This window comes from Accipiter gentilis, chromosome 12, assembly GCF_929443795.1.
Source record: "Accipiter gentilis chromosome 12, bAccGen1.1, whole genome shotgun sequence".
Taxonomy (NCBI): domain Eukaryota; kingdom Metazoa; phylum Chordata; class Aves; order Accipitriformes; family Accipitridae; genus Astur; species Astur gentilis.
The window spans coordinates 2,722,731-2,744,089 of NC_064891.1; the positions used below are offsets into that span (position 1 = coordinate 2,722,731).

General features: G+C 48.1%; 2 protein-coding genes across 8 annotated transcripts in view; one reads left to right on the forward strand and one right to left on the reverse strand.

Moving 5' to 3' along the window:
• The first annotated feature begins 1,027 nt into the window (after window positions 1–1,027).
• Window positions 1,028–5,459, forward strand: SPINK2 (serine peptidase inhibitor Kazal type 2). Its single transcript, XM_049814651.1, has 4 exons — window positions 1,028–1,089; window positions 1,432–1,469; window positions 2,055–2,164; window positions 5,335–5,459. Exons 1-4 carry the CDS (start codon window positions 1,041–1,043, stop codon window positions 5,378–5,380), a joined length of 243 nt encoding a protein of 80 aa, XP_049670608.1. The 5' UTR covers window positions 1,028–1,040; the 3' UTR covers window positions 5,381–5,459.
• The window catches only part of THEGL (theg spermatid protein like), a 41,239-nt gene continuing 22,543 nt past the window's right edge, over window positions 2,664–21,359 (reverse strand). For 4 of the 7 annotated variants that reach the window (XM_049814620.1, XM_049814619.1, XM_049814616.1 and 1 more), the window contains one exon: window positions 7,832–8,590. The gene's annotated coding sequence lies outside the window, so the exon portion shown is untranslated. Of the gene's footprint in view, window positions 7,808–7,831; window positions 8,591–15,818; window positions 16,904–20,190; window positions 20,768–21,359 lie in introns of those variants that run through there. The other 3 variants (XM_049814615.1, XM_049814614.1, XM_049814618.1) reach the window with 3 other exon arrangements.

The window sequence follows — 21,359 nt, forward strand, 5'->3', positions numbered from 1 at the left end:
GCCAGACTCCGTGTAGAGCTAACCTCTGGGCTCTGCAAAGCTAACAACTCTTATCGGCAGCTAACCGATGAGATACTCTCTGGAGAGCCGTGCTGCCCAGACACCCAGGCGTGCTGACAGGACAGCGTGCCAAGCCTTTCCAGGCCCTGCTGGCCCGGATTCCCATGACTTTGGATGGAGGCAGGCTGGCTTTATCGCTGGGGCCGTATTAATTTCTCTCCCGCTTGGCAGGAACGCACTCATAGCTCAGCACAAGCCATCTCATGTCACTTTATGACGAGACAGGGGCTGGGACCTTAACAGCCCCATAGCACTGCACGTGTATTTCCAACTTGCTCGCGTTGCCCGAGACACTCTACAATCAAAGCGCCATGCTAACGAGGTGAAGCCAAGCAGGGAAACCCGGGAAATGCTGAAACTACCGCCGGGCGCCCACCATTAACTCCGCTGCCCCGCTGCACAGCCCTGACACTAAAGCTTTCTGCACCGCTCCAGTGCATTGCAGAAGCAGAGCCTGGTTAGTTGCTGGCTACCGGCTGTTTTGGGGGTTCCCCGTGGCAACGGCAGGGATAAGCGACCCCACGGGGACCTGCCGGTGGGGCAGGCACAGGCTTGCTCGCCGAGGACGACGTTCGGGCCCCTCAACCCCACGTTCCCCCAGCACCAGGAGTGGAGGTTCCCGATCCCTCCTCCACCCCCGGAGGTGCCTGCCCCCTCCCCAAACCCGCAGGTGAAGACGATAGCACATCCCTCCCCACGTCTCCCGGCGCCTCCAGCCCCACGGGTGCCACCGCTCCCCGCGGCGGGTCCTTAACTCCCTGCCTCTCCGGTATGTCCCGGGGCCTTCCCGCTCCGGTGGAAGCCCCACGGGGTCCTCCCCGCCCCGTGGCACCCAGGTCCCGTCGCCCCCGCCTCCCCGGCTCCTCCCAGCCCCAGCGCCCGCCGCGCCCGCCCGTGCCGCCCCCCGCGCTCCGCTGCCGCCGTTGCGGCCCGTCGGCCCCGCTCCGCCCCCGCCCGCCGCCGTTGCTCTGTTCGTCGACATGGCGGTTCCGGTGCTGGTGCTGGTGCTGCTGCCCGCCCTCCTCACCGGTACCGGGCGCGCGGCGCCGGGGCAGTGGCGGTGGAGGGAGGCGAGCCAGTCCCGGGGAAGCGGCGGGGAACAGGGCCGGTCCCGTGTCCCGGCCGGTCCCCATCCCAAGGGAGGGGAGACCTGAACCGGCACCGGGCACCGGCCGGCGCGGGTGGGAGGCCGCGGTATCTAAGCCAGTAGCGGGCATCGGCCGTCCGGGGGCGGGAGAAATGGTACAGGACGGTGCCGGAGACCGGCTGGTCGGGGACCAGACCGGTAGCGGAGACCGGCTGGTCCGGGGGGGGATGTCGGGGGGAATCCGGGCGGGACCAGGCGCCGTTAACGCCGGTTACTCTCCACAGGGCTCTTCTCGCGCCCCGGCGCCGTTGCCAGCGTCCCGGTGAGTGCCGCCTGCCCCGTCGTCCCCGGCAAGGACCATCCCACCTGCCCTCCGTTGTCGCCTACCGGGCATCCCGGTGCAGGCGCTAGCTCCGGAGCCCCGCGGCCGCCCCTCCGGTACCCCCGCTCGGCCGCCGGCCATGCCCCAGTCGGTCTCTCCCCACAGCTGAGGGACCCCGGGAGCCCGGCACCCGCCTGCTGAGGGCTGCAGCGGGGGTGTCCCGGTCATTCCCGTCTCTTACCGGCCCGGTCTGCGGTTGCCCTTGCCGGGGACTCGCTGTCTGTGTGTCCCACTTGATGCTAAGACGTTGGAAGGAGCTGCGTGGTGTGGCACGAACGTGTCCTGACACCGCAGCTCAAGCCGTGCCAGGCCGTAGAAGCCAAGCCTCAAAGCAATAAGAGCGTGAAAGATAATGTGGCACTTGACAATGCTGTGCCAGCTCCTGCTGAGCGCTCCTTTCTGTGCATGAGTGTGCCAGGATTCTTCAGCGGCTCTTAGATCAGGAGCTGCTGATCTGAAAGGGCCCAAGAGACCTGTTTCAGACGATGTGTCTTATTAGACTTCTCGTGTACCTGTCTTCCCTAGCCTGCCTGCTACAAGTACGGCGTGCCTGGATGCCCGAGGGACTACAATCCAGTTTGTGGGACCGATGGGAAGACCTACTCAAACGAGTGTGTGCTCTGCCTTTCAAACAGGTAGTTGCTTAATTGACATCCTAACCTTCTCTTCCCTATATACAAGCAAAATATTCACCCTCACATCCCAATTACCTGATAGATTATTGGCTTTGGATCGTTCACACTCTGTTAAAGTGCAGTTTTAGCAGTGTCTTCTCAACTGTCAATGCCTTGCAACAGCTTCTATCATGATATCTGTAAATTGCTTGGATTGGATTCACTTGGCTGGCAGTACTGGATGTTCTCTTTTGTCATTCTTAAGAAGGAGCATCTCAGAGGGCAGTTGGCCACGTTCATACAGTGGCACATTGCTATTAAATATAATGCCGGACTCTTCCACACTCTCCATCAGAAAACATGCAAGATCCCACCCAAAATGCATCTTTTACTACAAAATGTTTACATTCAAGATCCAACCTCCTGTACTTCCTTTCACAGAGAAGAGTAAGAATGCCAAATGTTAGGATAAAATACTATTTCGCCATTCAGATTGTTTAAAAATCAAGAAAAAGTTCTCCTAATATTTGAAGGAGGGCATTTTATTCTTTAATAATTTAATCATTTTTTCAAAACAAACTGAAAACATAGAAAATCAGTACATAATAAGCATTGTTGCCCCTCATCATGATTGACTGGACGCTCTATAGAGCGTCGCCTCAGTACAAACCAAGAGGAACTGCTTATGAATTGAATGTAATGGTGAAAGGAATTTATATAAATGAAATAATAGAATTTCTCCTTCCAGCAGAGGGAATAAGGGAGAGCAGCACAACAGCAGTGATGGGCATTTACAAAATTACAAATAGATAGATGTCAAGAAAGAGATGTTTCTGTCTTTGGATTGGGGGAAAGATTAATTGTGACCAGATACTTTACAAAATCCAAATGACCAAGATAGAGGGAACATAGGCCAGAATAAGGAAAGTGTCAAAGGACACTTAAGAAAATAATATTTTAAAGAAAGTGCCAAAGTGTGTCAAAGTATGTTTAAGGTTATGCAGGTCTGCAGAATTTGGTAACATTTTCACTAGAGTACATCATAAACTACCCAAGCAATGACAAATTGTAAAGAGAATTGATAAACCTACAGTCTAGGGGGAAAAAAAAAACCCACCAAAAAAAACAAAAAAACAAACAAACGACCAGGGAATCAAAGGGCACACACAGTACAATCTGTGAAAAGGGGAGAAAAGAGGTGCTGGCATGCTACGTGTTAGGAGCCTACCCATCTTTGCTGCCTAGAACGATGTTGGAGTAAGTTACCAAGTGATTGACTTGAAGACAGCCAGAGGTAAAAAAGAGAGTAAGCAAAGATAATAGAGATTTGTCAGAAAGAATCTGATCAAGTCTGTGAGATGTATTTTTTTTTGCAAGATAACTGGCCTAGCAGAGTTGGAGGAAACAGAAGTGTTGCTCCATGACATTAATAAGGCATTTTACATAGCCCCATTTGACATTCACATAAGCAAACAAATAGTTATTCAGCTGAAATTGTTAAACGATAAGCAGTTTGAAGTGCTGTGGTTTAAAAGCAGTAATCAGTAGTTTACAACCAAACTGGAAAGACCTATTAAGTGGGATTTCCTTCAGGTGTAGTATATAATTCAGTATTTTTGTAATGAATTGGATGTCAGAAACAAAACAATCAAAATTTGTAAAATGGCATGAGATACAATGATCTATGCAGGACAGCATCAAAATTCCTAGGGATCTGGAGAAATGGACTGAAATCAGTACAATAAAAGTCAAAGAGAAGTGCTAAGGATCACACATAGAGAATGCAAATCCATGTCGTGGAGATATAGACAGGAGAGTGTCTCATGATCTAAACAGTATGTTTGATCCTTTCTCAGAACAGAATTATGGGCTTTGAGATCCAGCCTTACATTTCTAGGATGTTTCATTTTTTAGGCAGGTTCCCTCAGTTCAAGATGGGTGCATGGTAGATTCCTGAATACAGCATTGCACATAGCACAAAGGGTTCTCTAGCAAACCTGCTGTTTCTTTCCACTCAATTCCTTAAGTAATTAATGATGGGACTTACTTCTTATTAGTATGAGTCGTAATGTACATGTTTTCATGAAACGATGGGATTTAATCCAGTTACACAAGGCAGATTTTTATCTTGACCATGTTTTTTTTCTGGCATCTTACATGCTCAGAAACATGCATTTTTGGTCTGAAGGGGCACAGGGTGATCAGATACTATCTTGATTTTTTTTCTTTAATAATTCAGTATTGGTGTACTCAGTGGCTTTCTAGTTCAGTCTGGAGTTGTTCTAAAGCGTTTGACTTGGCATGAACACAACACGGATAAAACACTTTGTCTTATTGGAAGAATTTCAGCTTTGAAAAATGGTTCATAGTCACAAGCAATGGTCATTTCACTTCAAGGACTCTAAGGTACAGTCCATCACACTCCTTAGGAGGGGAGAACAAAGAGATCGTTCTGCCCTTCTTAAGCTGCATGACCAGTAGTTGCTGAGATAAATAGTGTAATGTAGTGATGTAGAAACAGACATATGGGCATATCCCATAGTGAATTACAAAACAGTCATGTCTAAATGAACTTGGGTGATTCTCAACAGCCAATTTGCAAGTCACTTCCAGCTTGTGTTTAAGCCCATTAAAGAACTTTTAAGAGGGAGTTGTGTTAGCTCCCAAACTAAGGGACACTTAGCTAAAATTTTCTTAAAGAAGATTCCAAAGTTCAGAGAACCACACATTCAAATTTTAGTGAAGCCTGGGATGCAGAAATTCATGAGGATGTGAACCTGTCCCACTGAATTCCCACGTGAAAGGGGGAAATTTTGTAAGCATTAGAACAGGTTCCCGCTTCAGGGACTGTGAAGTTTGACTTGCATTAGTGCTTTGTAATGGACACATTAGTCCTCATGGCCTGATTTGTCATGTGGTTTGATACTTCTCACATTTGCAGATGGCTTTATCAGGTTTTTACAGGTAACTAAGGCTGTCTCTGGTAAGTTACTCTCTCTCTCTCTGTGCAATTCATAAATCTTCGTATCACAGTTAATTTGCAGTAATGTTTGCCGTAAGTGATACAATTAAATGCATTGCTGCATTTAATTGAACACATAAAAAGACATGGGAGAGTCCGCTTTATAAAATGTCTCTGTTAAATTCAAGTGTAGTGCTTCACTTCTAAAATATTTTTCTTTTGCTTGTAGTGAAAATAAAAAGTATGTCCAAATTTTCAAGATGGGAAGATGCTGATATGGCAGATGGCCACCTTTCAGGAAAATGAGAGGGACACAGACATTCCAAATGGAAACAATGCCTTGAAGGTGCCTTCTATGTAGCCTGTCTTAATAAATAAATTTGCCTGCTTAAACAAAGTAGTGTATTAAAACCAGTGTTTATAAACATAGCCATAGTACACTTATCATCTGAACCCCGATTTGTTTTCTCATGCAAGACAGATCATAGGGGAAGAAAGAGATGTCTTGACTGTATACCAGTAGGTCAGCTGGTTGGAGAAGGAAATTAACAGGTACCCAGTGCCATTCCCACGGCACCACCGGGGAGCAAGGAGGTCCCAGCATCTCCGCCACAGGCAGGGCTGGCGGCAGGGGCTGCTCGTTGTTTCTGGGAGGCTCTGAGCCTGCAGGTGCCAAGGACCCCTGGGGAGCTTCCACAGGCGTTTGCTGTGGGGGCTACCAAACTGGTGACAGCAGCCTGACATGTACCAAGCCTCTGCCCTGGGGTCCATACCTGCAGGTCCTGCTGGGGGAGGGCAGTGACCTGGGCACCCTCTGCTCCTGCTCCAAGTAAGGGCTGTTTGGGGCCGCAGGAGGAGCAGCCAGGGGGCATGTGCTGCTCCCCGGGCACCCAGGCCTCTGGGCTCTGCTCCCTGGGCCATGGCCATGGCAGCCATGCCCCCTCATTCCTGGGGCACTGGTTGTGAGAGACCGAAAGAGTTAATGTCTCAAACCATTGCGGTAGGGCAAGTTCTGCCTAACAACAAACCCTGCATCAAAAGAAGCCGATCAGCACAGGACATCAAGCAACAGGACGCGGAGGGCGTGCTGTGTCGGAGGGTGCGCAGCTCCCTGTTCTGATACGCTGAGCAGGGCAGCTCACCATGCATGGCCAAAAACCAGTCAGGTCTGCAGGGAAGGAGAATTTACTCCCCAAAGGGCCCCCAAGCCCACTGACCCATTTCCTGAAGGTTCTGAAAGCACAGACTGTGCATGACACCTAATTAGCCTAATGAGTTCGAGTGCCCGCCTGAAGAGAGGAGCAAGGACATGATAAAAGGACACAAACTGACACCCATGTGCATGCACCCACCAGAACAGGACCCCACGGCTGACTGGACACCTCGGCTGACTGGACCAATGCTGAACCCGGGACCAGTGAAATCCTTCTCTTTTTCTCTCCCTGTCTCGCTCCCTCTTTCTCTCTCCTTTTCCATAATCCCTACACCTTATCCCTTCAGACATAAAACCATAGACCAAGTCTGGGACTACGAGTGGATCCAGCTGCCCCTGGGCTCTTCTCTGAGAAGGAGTCTAGAAAGCAAGGGGATCTGCTCTTAACCTCATGACTCAACAGGAGGGGTGTCCTTACTGTCTTCCCCGAATTGATGTGTATGGTTACCACGGGTCACTGAGGTAGTTCCATGCCAATTCCCGGTGAGAGAGGCCACACCCCCTGCTGTTGCACCTTCCAAGTTCAGGCTGCTCCTGCTGTAAATAAAATGTCTAACTGATCATTTGGTGTCTTTTCACCTTAATTTAGCCTGAGGGAATTATGAACTTACCGCGACCCCTCCCTGGTCTGTCCAGTACAGGTCGTGACACCAGCGTCACCGCCCTGGGCTGGCATGCCATAGTCACTTCCCGCAGCAAACATTAAAGCAAAATCAGAAAACTCAAGACTCATGTATAAAGGGCACGCTCTGGAGTGGGTCTGGCAGACCTTCGGACAGGGAGGAGGGTCTGCAAGCACTGGGGGTTCCATCCTTTCCTTCAACCCGTTGCCATGCACATGGACACATAGCCTTTCTTACGTTATTCCCTTCTGTTCTGTTAAACACCTCTGTTTTCTGCATGTTGCTTGAAAAGAACTGTATTTGGTTTGTCTTACAGCCTGTTGGTAATACATGGATGGCTTCTACCTTTCATCCAAGCCAAGTGGCGCTGGCTCTCGCCCTGGCCCCAGACAATGGCTTCGTCAGGCTTTGCTGGGCAGCAGCAGCGCAGGCAGAGGTGTATGGCACACTTTATGCCTGATGAACTTTCACAGATCAGTGGCTTTGGCTTTGAAAAACAGTAATGCTTTTGTCTTATAGTTCCTTTAAAAGGTCGAAGTCATCCTTATCTTCCAGCACACGCCCGCTTTCATTTCATTCACCCAAAGGGTAATCATTGACAGAGGGTTCTCATGTGTGGCACAACTGGAGGGCTGGAAGCTTAGGATAAAGTGGTCATGTGGAGACATGAATATGTGGATATAAAAGAAAGATGGCCAGTGCTTCCCAACAAGTCATCAGTTGTTCATAGAAAATCAATTTTCTCTCTTGGTAGCAAATCCATTGGAGAAAGTTCCTGTGTGCTGCCAGCTGTTGTTTCCACATCCAGATCTGGAAATTTTCACTCTTTCAAATTGTACCAAATGCCAAAGCCGTTGTGTGCTATGCTATGAATTAACAAGTGTATGGAAACGATAAGCTGTTTCTTTTTGTATTTCTATTTTGACAACTAATTGTGCTTACAAGGTAACTTTAAAAAAAAAAATCAGAAAAATAGCTGTCTTTTTGTAAACACCACTAAATGAAACAAATCCAAATAAAAAATAGCTTGTAGGCTGACAATCGTAATTACACTAGAGCACTGCTCCCAGCACATGAATGCTTAAAATATAATCTTAAAGCTGACTTTAAATCTTCCTGTTTTTCTGTGTATTTGAAAAGTGGTGAATTCAGCACCACATGTAAGTACTCACCAAATCTACCCCCGACATCTGTACTTCATTTTCTGTAATTTAAAAAGTTCTGGCAATTCCCACAGGTAAATTTTGACAGAAAAAATTGTGAAGAAAAGTGGAGATGTATGTCATGGATCCTACTTCTTTCTAGTCTTACCCAAGACAAGACACCTCTCGTTCAGCAGAGCTCTACAAAGAAGATGGGTGGGATGGTTCTTGTGCTTGGGAACGTCTAGAACATTTTGGAGTTTTTGAAGCTGAAGACCACTTCACAGTAACTTCTGCACGACTGCCTATGAAGACTAAGGGAGAAGGATTCCTATGTAGGAGCAGAAGTTTCCTTTTCAAAGCTGGTCTGAAATAATCTTGATGGGCATTTGACACATTTTTAATTAACGTTTCAACATTTCTTGTAGTGTATTTATAGTGCATTGTGAAGTTGTATTCTTGCTTTAGGTAGTCCCATCTTCTTGATGTGCTTTGCAAGGATGAAAACTAAAATGTAGAAAAATAAAAGACTCTCAGTGCTGTCAGCTGGATCATTCCAGAGCTGAATGTAAAACATCACTTGTATCCTTTACCAAACACAACCCCCCCCCCAAAAAAAAAAAAAAAAAAACAAAAAAAAAACACCCAAACCAGTGTTGTACTCCAATTTAGCATTTACATACCTTTATAGATCAAAAAGTTGATGTTTCAGAATTTCAGTATGGTGGACTTAATTTTTGTTTTAAATCAAAATTTTGTGGTGCATGTGAGACAGTGCCAGAAAGGTTTAATCATATCATAATCCTCACTCAAAAAAAAAAAAAAAAAAAACAACCCCTTTTCTCAAACTCATGAAAAAAAAACCCAGTAATGTAGTCCAGATTGGTGTTTATGAAGCTTTACAGCTCAAAAATCTGGTGAATTGTAGTATGATGGGCTTAATTTTTGTTTTAACTTAAAATTGTACATTATGTTTAGGACAATGCTGGTCTTATTCATACAAAGAGTAGGACTCCTACACTTCTAGAGTAGGACTCTAAGGCTTCCTATGAAACCTTAGGAGAAGGCTTACTTGTATGACGAGTCCTTACTCTTGTGATTTAATCCAATTGCCTTCAGTGGTGCTGCTAGAGGTCTATTTTTCATACAAGTGAGGTACAAAGTTGTCTCAGTGAGAAAGTGCTAGAGTAGCAAAATTAAGTGGCAAAGAGGGAAAGACAGCCTGGGAGGTCTTGCATTGCTGGCTAGAGTGGGTCAGCACTGATGACTTCCACATGCTCTAGTTGCCCAAAATTTGGACAACAGTCTGCTTGTTCCCAAAACTGTCACCCAGCTGCCTTTTTGGCTGCAGGAAGGGTCTCACTGGCTGGCAACTTTAGCCTCTGCTGCTCAGGGAAGTCACCCAGCAAGGAGGTTTTTGAAGCCTACCTATGCTCCAGTCCTTCCTATTTCTGGAGTACGTTACTTGGAGGGGAAGGTGATCGGGCAGGCTCAGGGCGTGATGAAGTACCCAGATGCCGAGGCCACAGCCATGTTGCACTGGGTCTAGCAACCCTCTCAGTCTTGGTACCCAGAGCTCCTTGGAGTAGGTGGCATTAACTTTTTCTACTAAGCCAAGGCAGAAATACTTCTTTTCTCTTGAGATTATTTCTCTTTTAAACATTTTACATTGCTTTTCTTATTGTAATAAACATAATCATTGAAAGCAGGAGTTGCCCAGAATCTCCTTATTTTGGTAAACTTCTCTTAATTAGTTTTTTATTTTCCTGAATCTTACTGTTATTCACTTTTCAGGCAAAGTGGGTTTTGGGTGGAACAGTTCCTCAAGTTTGTTGCAACTGCTGTAGCTAGGATGCCCAACTTTCCTTTTGCTCTCTCTTGTTGCATTTTAGATTGTGCTTTATACTTGCTGCTGTTCTTCAAACTGTTTAAACATATGTTTCCAGCTGGATCAAAGAGGGGCATTTCTCTTCAACAGCCTGGTGTATAGCATTGAGTCATGCCATGCCTGGCTCTGATAGGAATTGATAACATCCTAGCCTTCTTGAAATTAAAAACTGACTAGTACAGAGCGTCTCACCAGTGTTTGGTAACCACCATGTTTGATTTATCATCAGAGGCATTAAAATCCCTATGTCACTTTGCTCAGAGTGTTGACTGGCATCTACTCATGGCATTTTAAGAACTAGCTAAAATTGGTAACATAGAGGATGCTATTGTAACCTTTAGACATCAACAAACCTTATGCCAAGTATTCTCATTAGCTTATTACATCTGCATGAGGCTAACAAGGGATTATACTAGGTGAATGGCATGATTGTGAAACAAGATATGAAATGATCTCTCTTCTGTCTGAGCTCAAATGGTTGGATAATATTTTGTTCGATTAGGATTTTATGATATTTTTCTAGCTTCCCAGGCTCAGCACAGTCTTCGTCTTACTGGGAGGAGAATGTGCAGCCATCCATCTAGGTCAAATGAAGGTCAGAAGACGTCTTACTGGCTTTTGCTAGTGAAGCGTAGGTATGGGTTTTTTCCTGGTTGAGCTACAAGAAGAGCTTTTTTAATTTATTAAATTTCTGACTCTCCCTCCTCTAGAAATATTTTAAAAAACCATTTGTCCAGGAAACATACATAAACAGAATGTTCCCTGGACTCCACGCGCTGTTGCCCAGCAGGCACTGCAGGTGTTTTTTCTGGGACAGCTGGGCTCCCACTCCCAGTCTGGCTGTGGGTAGTTTGGAAGCGCTCAGCTCCTTTGTTTCAGGCACTCTTTTGAGAGTTTGCAGGTTTTCTCAACCAGAGGCAGTAACACAATTTGGTATTAACAAGGAAGAATTTCTGGCAAAGCCTTTCAGGACTGGGGATCCTGACGTTCTCTTGGGTATGACAGAAATGTATCAAACCCACCATGCTTCCACTGAAACTTTTAGAGCTCAAAAAATATTGCTAGCTGTTGAAAACCCTTGTCTATTGGAGAACATCTGTCCAAAAGTGCCATTAACAGTCACCCAGGAGAGACTTCTCTCTTCCCCTTAGGTACCATTGCAGTGCTAGCCTGTGCTCGTATACAGCCGGGCTGGCACAGAACTGTGAGCAAGAGCAGAAGGGAGAGGTCTAACTGGGGGAGCCATGGCCTGAATCCTGTGGGAAACCAGTCAGGAAGCAGAGCTTGAACTTGCGGATTTCCATCTTGATCACTAGGCGGCAGCATTTATTTTCTTTTAAATCTCATTTTACTTCGTGTTCTCAGTAGGGGTGTAGGAAAGACTGTTTATTAATAATTATCGTTTGCATGCATGTTCTGTTAGGACCTGTTTCTTTTCATCTGTATTATTAGTGTCACTGATAAACAGTCAATCCTATTTACTTGGCAAAGTTAACTTGCTTTTTTCCTGATCATTTAATCCAAGTATGTTTGCTCCAAAAGACTCTACAGTACACCATTTTGTAAAAATTTTATTCTGTGGTCAGATGCCTCATAGATGGACCTGTGGCATTCATTGCCATGTGTAGGACTGCACTGGGTACTCTCTTAGTTTTATGATTTTCTAGCTGGTCATGCAGCAGTTGATTCATTTTCTAAACCCTAAACATTTATAGAAGCAGTATAGGTTTCTGAACAGAGCATTCTTAACTAGGTAACCTCAGAAAAAATAAATTTTCCTCTGCGAATGAGTCTCACCTTTACATTGAGGAAATATTAACCCTTTTTAAGTGCTTTTTTGTCAACTGGTGAGAAATTATATAGGATTCTCATACACTTGTTTTATTTTACCTTTTAAGCAGATCTGAATTCTTCTTCCTCACACTAGATGCAAAAGCATTTATTGCTGACCTGCAGCTGCTCCTCCTTAAGCTAGTCTGTTCCAGCTTCCCCAGTGACAGAGGCAAAGGGGCTGAAAAATCCTACTGTGAGGCTCTCTGGAGCAGAGAAATGGGCTAGGACTGAGATGTTGAACTTGTCTAGTAATAGTCAGGTGTCATTATAGGTTCTGTGGGACATTGCAGCAAGCCTCAAACTGCTGCCCTGGAAGGGCCTGGGTTTCCTCAAAGTCCTTTTTCTTATCTGCCAGTCTCCTTCAAATATTTTGGATACCCACCAAGCAGCAGATGTCTGTAAATGGACAGCTGAAGTGATCCCTCTCTCTTAATCTCTGAAGACCATCTGTCAAAGTGAGGAGTGGGTCCTTTAGGAAGCTTTGGGGCTCCTCTACAATAGCTATCTGCATGCATACTCTTACCTTCTGGTAAGCATTGGGAAGCTCCAAGTAGCTCGTTTCTCTCTCTGAATTTCTAAAAATCAGCTTTGCATTTACATGGGATTCAGAGCTTTTCCAGGGATTTTTTTTTTTTTTTTATGGAGTAGGTGTTGTTCTGTAAATTTATAGATATGCTTGCCCCACAATGTTCCTGTTTTCCCTAAGCTTATGATAATACAGCTAGAATGCACAGAGCAGTACTGAAATGCTTGTGAATGGAAAGTCATGTCAATGATTAAGTTTACCTAACACCACCAAGTCCACCACTAAACCATGTCCCTAAGTGCCACATCTACGTGTCCTTTAAACACCTCCAGGGATGGTGACTCAACCACTTCCCTGGGCAGCCTGTTCCAATGCTTGACAACCCTTTCAGTGAAAAAAATTTTCCTAATATCCAATCTAAACCTCCCCTGGTGCAACTTGAGGCTCTTTTCTCTTATCCTATTGCTTGTGACTTGGGAAAAGAGACTGACACCCACCTCACTACAACCTCCTTTCAGGTAGCTGTATAGAGTGATAAGGTCTCCCCTCAGCCTCCTTTTCTCCAGACTAAACAGCCCCAGTTCCCTCAGCTGCTCCTCATAAGACTTGTGCCGCTCACAGGCCCCTCACCAGTTTTGTTGCTCTTCTTTGGACACGGTCCAGCACCTCAATGTCTTTCTTGTAGCGACAGGCCCAAAATTGAACACAGTATTCAAGGTGCAGCCTCACCAGTGCCCAGTACAGGGGAACAATTGCTTCCCTAGTCCTGCTGGCCACACTATTTCTGATACAAGCCAGGATGCTATTGGCTTTTTTGGCCACCTGGGCACACTGCTGGCTCATATTCAGCCAGCCGTCAACCAGCACCCCCAGGTCTGTTTCCACTGGGCAGCTTTCCAGCCACTCTTCCCCAAGCCTGTAGCGCTGCATGGGGTTGTTGTGACCCAAGTGCAGGACCCGGCACTGAACCTTGTGGAACCTCATACAATTGGCCTCAGCCCATCGATCCAGCCTGTCCAAATCCCTCTGTGGAGCCTTTCTGCTCTCAAGCAGATCACCACTCCCGCCCAACTTGGTGTTGTCTGGAACCTTACTAAGGGTGTAGTACTCGATCCCCTCGCCCAGGTCACTGATGAAGATATTAAACAGAACTGGCCCCAATACCGAGCCCTGGAGAGCACCACTTGTGACCAGCCGCCAACTGGATTTAACTCCATTCACCACCAATCTTGGGGCCTGGCCATCCAGCCAGTTTTTTTACACAGCAAAGAATACACTCACCCAACCTACAAGCAGCCAGTTTCTCCAGGAGAATGCTGTGGGAAATAGTGTCAAAGGCTTTACTAAAGTCCAGGTAAACAAAATCCACAGCCTTTCCCTCATCCACTAAGTGGATCAACTTGTCATAGATGGAGATCAGGTTAGTCAAGGAGGACCTGCCTTTCATAAACCCATGCTGACTGGGCCTGATCACCTGGTTGTCTTGTACATGCTGTGTGATGGCACTCAAGATGATCTGCTCCATAACCTTCCCCAGCACTGAGGTCAGGTTGACCAGCCTGTAGTTGCCTGGATCCTCATTCCGGCCCTTCTTGTAGATGGGCATCATGTTTGCTAACTTCCAGTCAACTAGGACCTCCCCAGTTAGCCAGGATTGCTGATAAATGATGGAAAGTGGCTTGGTGAGCACCCCTGTCAGCGCCCCTGAGTGGATCCCATCTGGCTGCATAGACTTGCGTGTGTCTAAGTAGTGTAGCAGGTCGCTAGCCATTTCCCCTTGGATTATGGGGGCTTCATTCTGCTGCATGTCTTCCAGCTCAGGGGGCTGGGTACCCGGAGAACAACTGGTATTACTATGAAAGACTGAGGCAAAGAAGGCATTAAGTACCTCAGCCTTTTCCTCACCTTTTGTCACTGTTTCCACCCACATCTAGTAAATGATGGAGATTCTCCTTAGCCCTCCTTCTGTTGTTAATGTATTTAGAAACATTTTTTATTGTCTGTTATGGCAGTAGCCAGAGTTAAGTTCTAGTGTTGGGTTTTGGCCCTTCTAGTTTTCTCCCTGCATAACCTCACGACATCCTTGTAGTCCTCCTGAGTTGCCTGCCCCTTTTTCCAAAGGTCAGAAACTCTCTTTTTTTCCCTGAGTTCCAGCCAAAACTCTCTGTTCAGCCAGGCCAGTCTTCTTCCTCGCCGGCTCATCTTTCAGCACACCAGGACAGCCTGCTCCTGTGCCTTTAAGATTTCCTTCTTGAAGAATGTCCAGCCCTCCTGGACTCCTTTGCCCTTCAGGACTGCCTCCCAAGGGACTCTCTCAACCAAGGCTCCTAAACAGGTCAAAGTCTGCCCTCCACAAGTCCAAGGTGGCAGTTCTGCTCACCACGCTCCTTAACTTCTCTGAGAATCAAAAACTCTGTCATTTCGTGATCACAGCCCTAAGCAAACTGATCTAGAGGGCCCTACTTGGAGCAGGAGTTTGGACTAGAGCCCTTGAGAGGTCCTTTCTGCCTCAGTTATTCTGTAATTTATAATAGCAAGAGGCTAGCGCATTTGCAACCAGCACCAGCAAAGTCAGGTGCTATCAGAACCACCCTGACAGGTCTGAGTACTTATGAGAAAGCACCTAAGCCATCTGCGGTGCTGTGTGTAGGTACACAGCAGAGAAAAGTCTCTGAACTTTTTGCTTAATCTCCCATCTCTTGGATTCAAGTCCCTTGGGTGCAAACTTCATAAAATAAGTGCTTAGGTTCAACAGCCAGCCATTAGGGAGTGATAAGATGACTTTCTTCAGAAGAGATAGTACAGCCTCTGAGGCTCAGGAAAGCCCCCAGTTCTTCAGAAATGGCAGGCCTGAACAACACCTGACAGAAAACAGCAGGTTGTGAACAGTCCCTGGCTCACACCAGGGCTCTCCAGGCAGGGTACATAGTCACTTGTGTGTTTCCAACCCAGATCACCCAGATTTCCAGTACGACAGCAGGCTGGGCACAGAGAGCAGAGCTGGCCCATCGTGTATTTTATTTCCCTCACGGCTCATATTTGCCATGATCAGGCACAATGGCATTTCTGCTCACCCAGCTGAGCTGTGGGAACACCGCTGAGCCCATGACAGCCCTTAGATGCACTCAGAGCCCTGATTCATTCTGGCAGTCAGTAACATGGGACATGGTCAGGGGGTTGGGTGGCCAGGCTGAAAGCAGGAGCTGGCTAAAAGTGGTGCATGTATATCCAAAACACTATACAAATAGTAGGTAACCCAGCCAAGCTGACACCCTACTGCAGAGCTAGTGATCTAACTCGGCAATTATACATCACAACAAAGAAGGGATAACACTCTTAGCTCAATAATGAGCAGACACACATGAGCGACTTGTAGCCATCCTGTTCCTTTAGCTTACTGTACTATTGTAACATTCGGTCACTATAAAGTAGTTGCGTCTAATAGAAGTGGAGTCACTCTGGGACTCTATTGCTTCATCCAAACTCACCAGTTTTCTGTCCTGCCTGTAGGTGAAACCCAGGAGCTTCGACAAAACCATTCTGGAATTTGAGCTTTGCTTCAATGGACACCTCTTCTTCTCTTTTTCAGCAAATGAGACCCCAGTGGCAAGAGGAGATGGTTTATGAAGAGGAGGCATGCGCAGAAAAAACTTTGCCTATGGGCTGAATGTGGCATGGCAGTTCCAGTGGGCTGCTGGTTTGGGTCTAACCTAGACAAATATTTTCCTTCTTCTTCCCAGAAGAGTTAATGGCAAGAGGTGGCACTGCTTCCAGGCTGAGCAGTGACTGGGAGCCCCTGGGAAAGTGTCAGTGCATTGCCAGGGCTGCCGGTGATGAGCTCTCAGCAATCAGTGAGAGCTTGCAGAGAAAAGAGCCAGGTCCCTGTGCTCTGCAGTGTCAATTTATGGCCTGGTTATAAAGCACAGCAGCGGTCCCAGTGGTGAAGGGTTCTTCTGTGTCCTTATCATCTCTCCAAGGGGCATAAGGGCTGGATTGGTGAGAACCAGCTTCCCTTTGGCTTTCAAACAGGAGGGATGATGACTGCAGTCTCCCCCTGACAGGTGAAGAGTTCAGCTCCAGTGTTCAGCTCCAGGGGAGCTACACATACCAGGGCTGCCTATCAGGTAAAGATCAGCAGTGCTCAATTGGACAAGTTCCCCTGGGAGGACCCTGGTCATCCCAGGGAATAATGATGTGGCACAACTCTTCCTCAGGCATGCAGGGCTGCTCTCTTGCTGTGCAATTAATTTCTGAGTCTGAACAGGGTCCAGAAGTATGTCACTGTGAACACCAGGATGAGTGCAGCCAAGCTCCGGAGCTCACTTTTGAGCTCTGCACCAGGGTGAGATGTATGAGCTGCAGGGACCTCCTTTCCTGGCACCAAGGGAGGGAGCATGGAGTGACAAGTTAAGGACAAGCAGAGTGCAATCCAGGGTGGCTGATATTGGGACATGTCAGTCCCTTCTAGCCACCTGCTCCTTCTCTTCCAGACTTCACGGTCCTTCCAGCCTGCTAGCTGAGGGTCAGCAAAGTGGCATTTTAAGCCAGAGAGAACTCCTTTGTCCCTGCTTTCCTGTAGGGTTCAGTTATATGGAAGTTAGTTATTGGACCTGAAAATAGCTCATGGTCACAAGATTGTTCCAGGCGCCTTTAGAAGGCCTTGAACAGAATAAATAAGAAGATAGAAGAAGAAAGATCCCAATTAGGAAAACACAGGTGCACATTCCACGATAAAGGGAACTGGGCACAAACAACCTCAATTCAGGGGCTTATCTTGACCAATTGGACTAAGACAAGTCTTGTATGCTCTAATTAACACAACCAATTATGTCTTATGTTTGTGCGCGTGGACAGTACCGATGTAACCAATCACCGCTTATGCTTGTGCGTGTGGACACCAAGTGCTTGCATGTAGTAGCCAATCAAAGTCTCTCAACAACTTAGAGAATTGTATAAAAATGATTAGCTAAGCTCAATAAAGTGGCGACTTTAATCATCACATTGGTGTTCCGTCGTCCGGGCCCCGCACAGATTAATGCCTAAACCCTACACTTTCCCCTAGGCCAGAGAAGGTCCAGAGCAGCTGGAAGGGCTTTACAGCACTGCCATGAACAGTTTCTTTTGAAGATGTGCAGAGATCTAGCACGGAGATGATGCTGCAGCATAGCAATAAGATGCCCTGGAGAAATCCTGCCATGCTGGACAAATCCTGCCACCCTGGCTGGTGCAAGTTTCCCTTCTTCATTTTCGGCAGAGGTTTCCCAGTGCCACAACCCAACAATGGAGCAGGGTGGAAGAAATCAAGTTGGGAGAAATCAAGTCAGGAGAACTCAAGACTACCTTTCTCTGACTTAAAGGGAAACAGTTCAGCTCAGCCTCACAAGTCACCAAAGCCATGTCTATGTGCAGACGAGCTGAATGGGCAGCAGAGGCTAGAATTAGTATCTTGCTAAAAAAATATGTGCTAAAAGTGAAGTGTATTTCAAGGCAAGCAGGCTCTGGAAAGCCCTGACTGCCTCCTCCAGTGCTCTCTTGACATGCAGACAGGCCAGCACTGGACAGCAGGAGCAGCACAGTGATGGGGACACAGCTCTCCAGCAGGCTTTCTCAGCTCAGCCCTGCTGTGCCCACCCCACTGAGCAGGGTTCCGTGCGGCTAAGCCATAGACTTAAGAAACAGGAGACACAGCCCTACACCAAGCCCTCTCTGGGGAAGATCTTACTAGCCAGGACTAGGCCCGAGCGAAGAAACAGCCTTTGAAGAAGGCAGAAAAACCCACCCAGAGAAGCCAGACACACTGGTTGTATGTAGTACCAGCCAGCCAAGAGATAGGCACATAGACACTCAGAACAACATGAAGGCAATCCCACGCCAGCACCAGCAGCCCTCCTTCTGCTTCAAACAGCCTCAGCTTGGCAGTGAGCCCCCAGGACCTGACCTCACTGCTGATGGGAACTGGCACCCCCAGCCTCTTCTGTCCCCCAAACCACTCCCCTCCAGCAGGACAAGGAGCAAAAACACATGCCGCAGACAAGAGTAGGACTTCCTTAAGCAGTGGTGCAGGTACAGCTTCTTTAGCTCAGGTTTGTTACGGTGTTTGAGCCTGCTGGGCTCTCCCATGGGTTGAGCACTCTCCAGCTGCTTACCTATGGAGCACAGCAACCTGCTCCCGCTGCTCCTCCCTGGAAAGCACCCCCATCCATCAGCCCAGTCACTGTGTCCTGAGAGATACAGCAAGGAGCATCCTCCTCCAGCCTGGAGTCCCTCTGCTAGACGCACTGAACACAACCAACCCTCTGACAGTGGAGTGTCCCAGACCCCAAAGCTGGAGCAGGGGGGAGGTCCCAGGAGCAGAGGATGTCCCGCTATGGATGACCCGCTCCCTGGGGTGGTGAGGCTGTCAGAGCAAAGAGGGAGCCAGCCGTAAGCACCTCTGTTGTGCTCCCCCAGCTGTCCCTGTGGCCAGCCATGTAGAGAAGACTGTTGGCAGCTAGCACCCAGGTAGCTGCGATGCCTTCATCAGTGCCAGCTTCCCAAGAGCAGCGAACCCCAGGTTGCTAAAGGGAAAAACACTTTTTAAATTAGTTGCACGGGGCCCCTGAAACTGCTGCCTGACACTTGGCAGCCAGTGCAGAGGACCAATCTCCTTTACGTTCCTTCCCTGTTCACCGTCACTCTGCAAGTCATCTTCGTCATTTGTCAGTGCCACGGGGGCCCCGCGGGCGCCCCGGGGTTTGTGGTGTGTGTCGCACAGAAATGACCCATCCTGCTCACAGTCCTGGGGCCTTGGGTGATGCCCCAGCAGCTGGTGGCACTGGGGTCACCTTTCAGCAGGCGCCCACCATGGCCCTGTGCCACCCACCTAAACTGGTCCCACCAAAACCACAGGGACCGCTGACGGCTGCATGTCACCGCTGACACGAGGCGGGCGCAGGGGCCAGGCACCTCCCGCAGCCAGGGGCACCCTCCCTGACCCTCACAGCAAGCAGCACCCGTGGGCTGCCCGGCCTGGGACAGCACAGGGGAAAACGTGGTCCTTGTCCCTTGTGGTGAAGGTTGAGGAAAGCGTCTGGGCTCGATGGCACAGCTACAGGCTGGTCTGTGCCTGTGCTCATCCCGCTAAGGCCCCTTGTTCTCCTCAGGGTAGGCCTTCTGGACAGCATGCCTGCTGCAACCAAGAAGGCCATGCTAGTGGTCTGGCAGAGCTCATCCCTGCTCCAGGGAGGGATAAAGTCCCTTCATTGACCCGTATACAAGTGTCTGAGTCAGGACTTCCAAAACCGGGCAGCTCCAGCCTTAGAGGTTCAGACCAGGACAGACTTCAGGAGGCGTCTTCCAGCCTCCTGTCTCTCTGACTTGCTCCCTAGAAAATGCACGGCCATCCGAATCTCTGGAAGGGCACTCGCTCTTCTTCACATCCCTCTGGGCACTCCAGGAGCAGACAGCAGATCTGCATGTCTCCTCTAGCCTCTTCCCTGCCTCTTGTCAGTGCTGGAGCCCATGTTTTCCTGGGCTGGGCACAGCGGGCAGCTCACACGTGTGATGCCCTGCCGGCTCTCTCCACGTGCTAGGGCACGCTCTGCCTACAAGCAGTGGCAGTGCTGCTGAAAAGCCTCCTGGCAAGGAACTGGACGTATCAGCGCCCGGTTTAGTCACTTCAAAACAATCTGGTTAGTAAGAGGGAGAGGAGGGAGGAAGACTGTACCCCAGGCAGAGATTGCACATGGAAATACCGATGAGATGACACTGTTCTCTGAGAAGTATTGGAACAACTGGAGGAGCAATAAAACACTGCAGTTTCCATCCACTCAGCTGTATCCCATGGACAAAGAAAAGGCAGGGATCTTATTGGAAGTCACATCTGATTCGTATCTGTCTGGCCTGGATCAGTTCTGATGCTGAGGAGAGACAGGCTGAACCCTGTCCAGTAAAACAAAAGGAAAATGCATGAAGGAGAGTGCAGCTGAGGCAGTTGCTAAGCCCGGGTGGGCAGCAGGCAGCCCTGCTCCAGCGACAAGGGCAGCAAGAAGCCACCCGTGCCCACCTCCTCCTCTTTCCCCTGCCCGGGGCATGATCTGAGTGAGCACTGTGTGCTGCTGGCTTTTGGGCTGCAGCTAGTCTTGCTGCTCCCCCAGGGAAAAACTGATCAAAAGATCAATGATTCAGTCAGGTTCTTCTGTTTTGGGGTATCCGATAAAGGCAACTGTTAGCTGCACCCTGCAGAGCTACTGATCTCTTACGCTATTCTGGAGCAAGTGTGTTTTGCAGGTAGAAATCTCATCTGATTAGCTGCAAGAGCTGTCCTGTGAGTCGGTACTGGCTGGTTAGGAAACTCTTCTCTAACTGAATGGATGCCAAAAAATTCTGTAAAGCCTTGTTTCCAGCCATGTTTTTTGGGTTTGTAGCCAGAAAATCCCAGCACATCAGGAGAAAAACACTGGAAAACAAAACAGAAGATAGCTTCTGTGGTTGTCTTTTGCATTGGTGTAATCAGGGCGAGAAGGGAAGGTTTTTCTCTCACTCTAACAATTGAGTTGTGGTGGGGGAGTCTCTGGAAAGCACACATTTTTTAACTCACATACTCAGAAAAAGAAAAAAAAAATCTCTGCTTAATGCCCAGACAAGAGGTACTGGTACTAAGCCTCCTTTTCAGGAAGGAAAACACGGCAAAAGTCAGGAGAGACACATGCCTGCAAAGGAGGCAGTATGAATGAGTCAGAAAAGCTGAATTATAGCCCATTCTCTCCTGATGGGTTGACAAGTTGCTTCCCCCCTCTCCTCTTCATCTTTTTTCCATCCTGTCTCCATGCAGCATTAGAAGGACAATATTTGAGCCAGGATGGCCATGAGCTATGCATCCAATGACTCCCACAAATTAACTGCAGCCAACATGTTGCCATAGTGCAAGCACTGGATGATACTCAGGCCTCTGCAAGAGGGGTCCAGAGGAGCAGGATGCTGAACACAGGCTGTAGCTGCCAACTCCTCCCTCCAATTCCACAGTATCATGCAAAATCATCAAATGCACA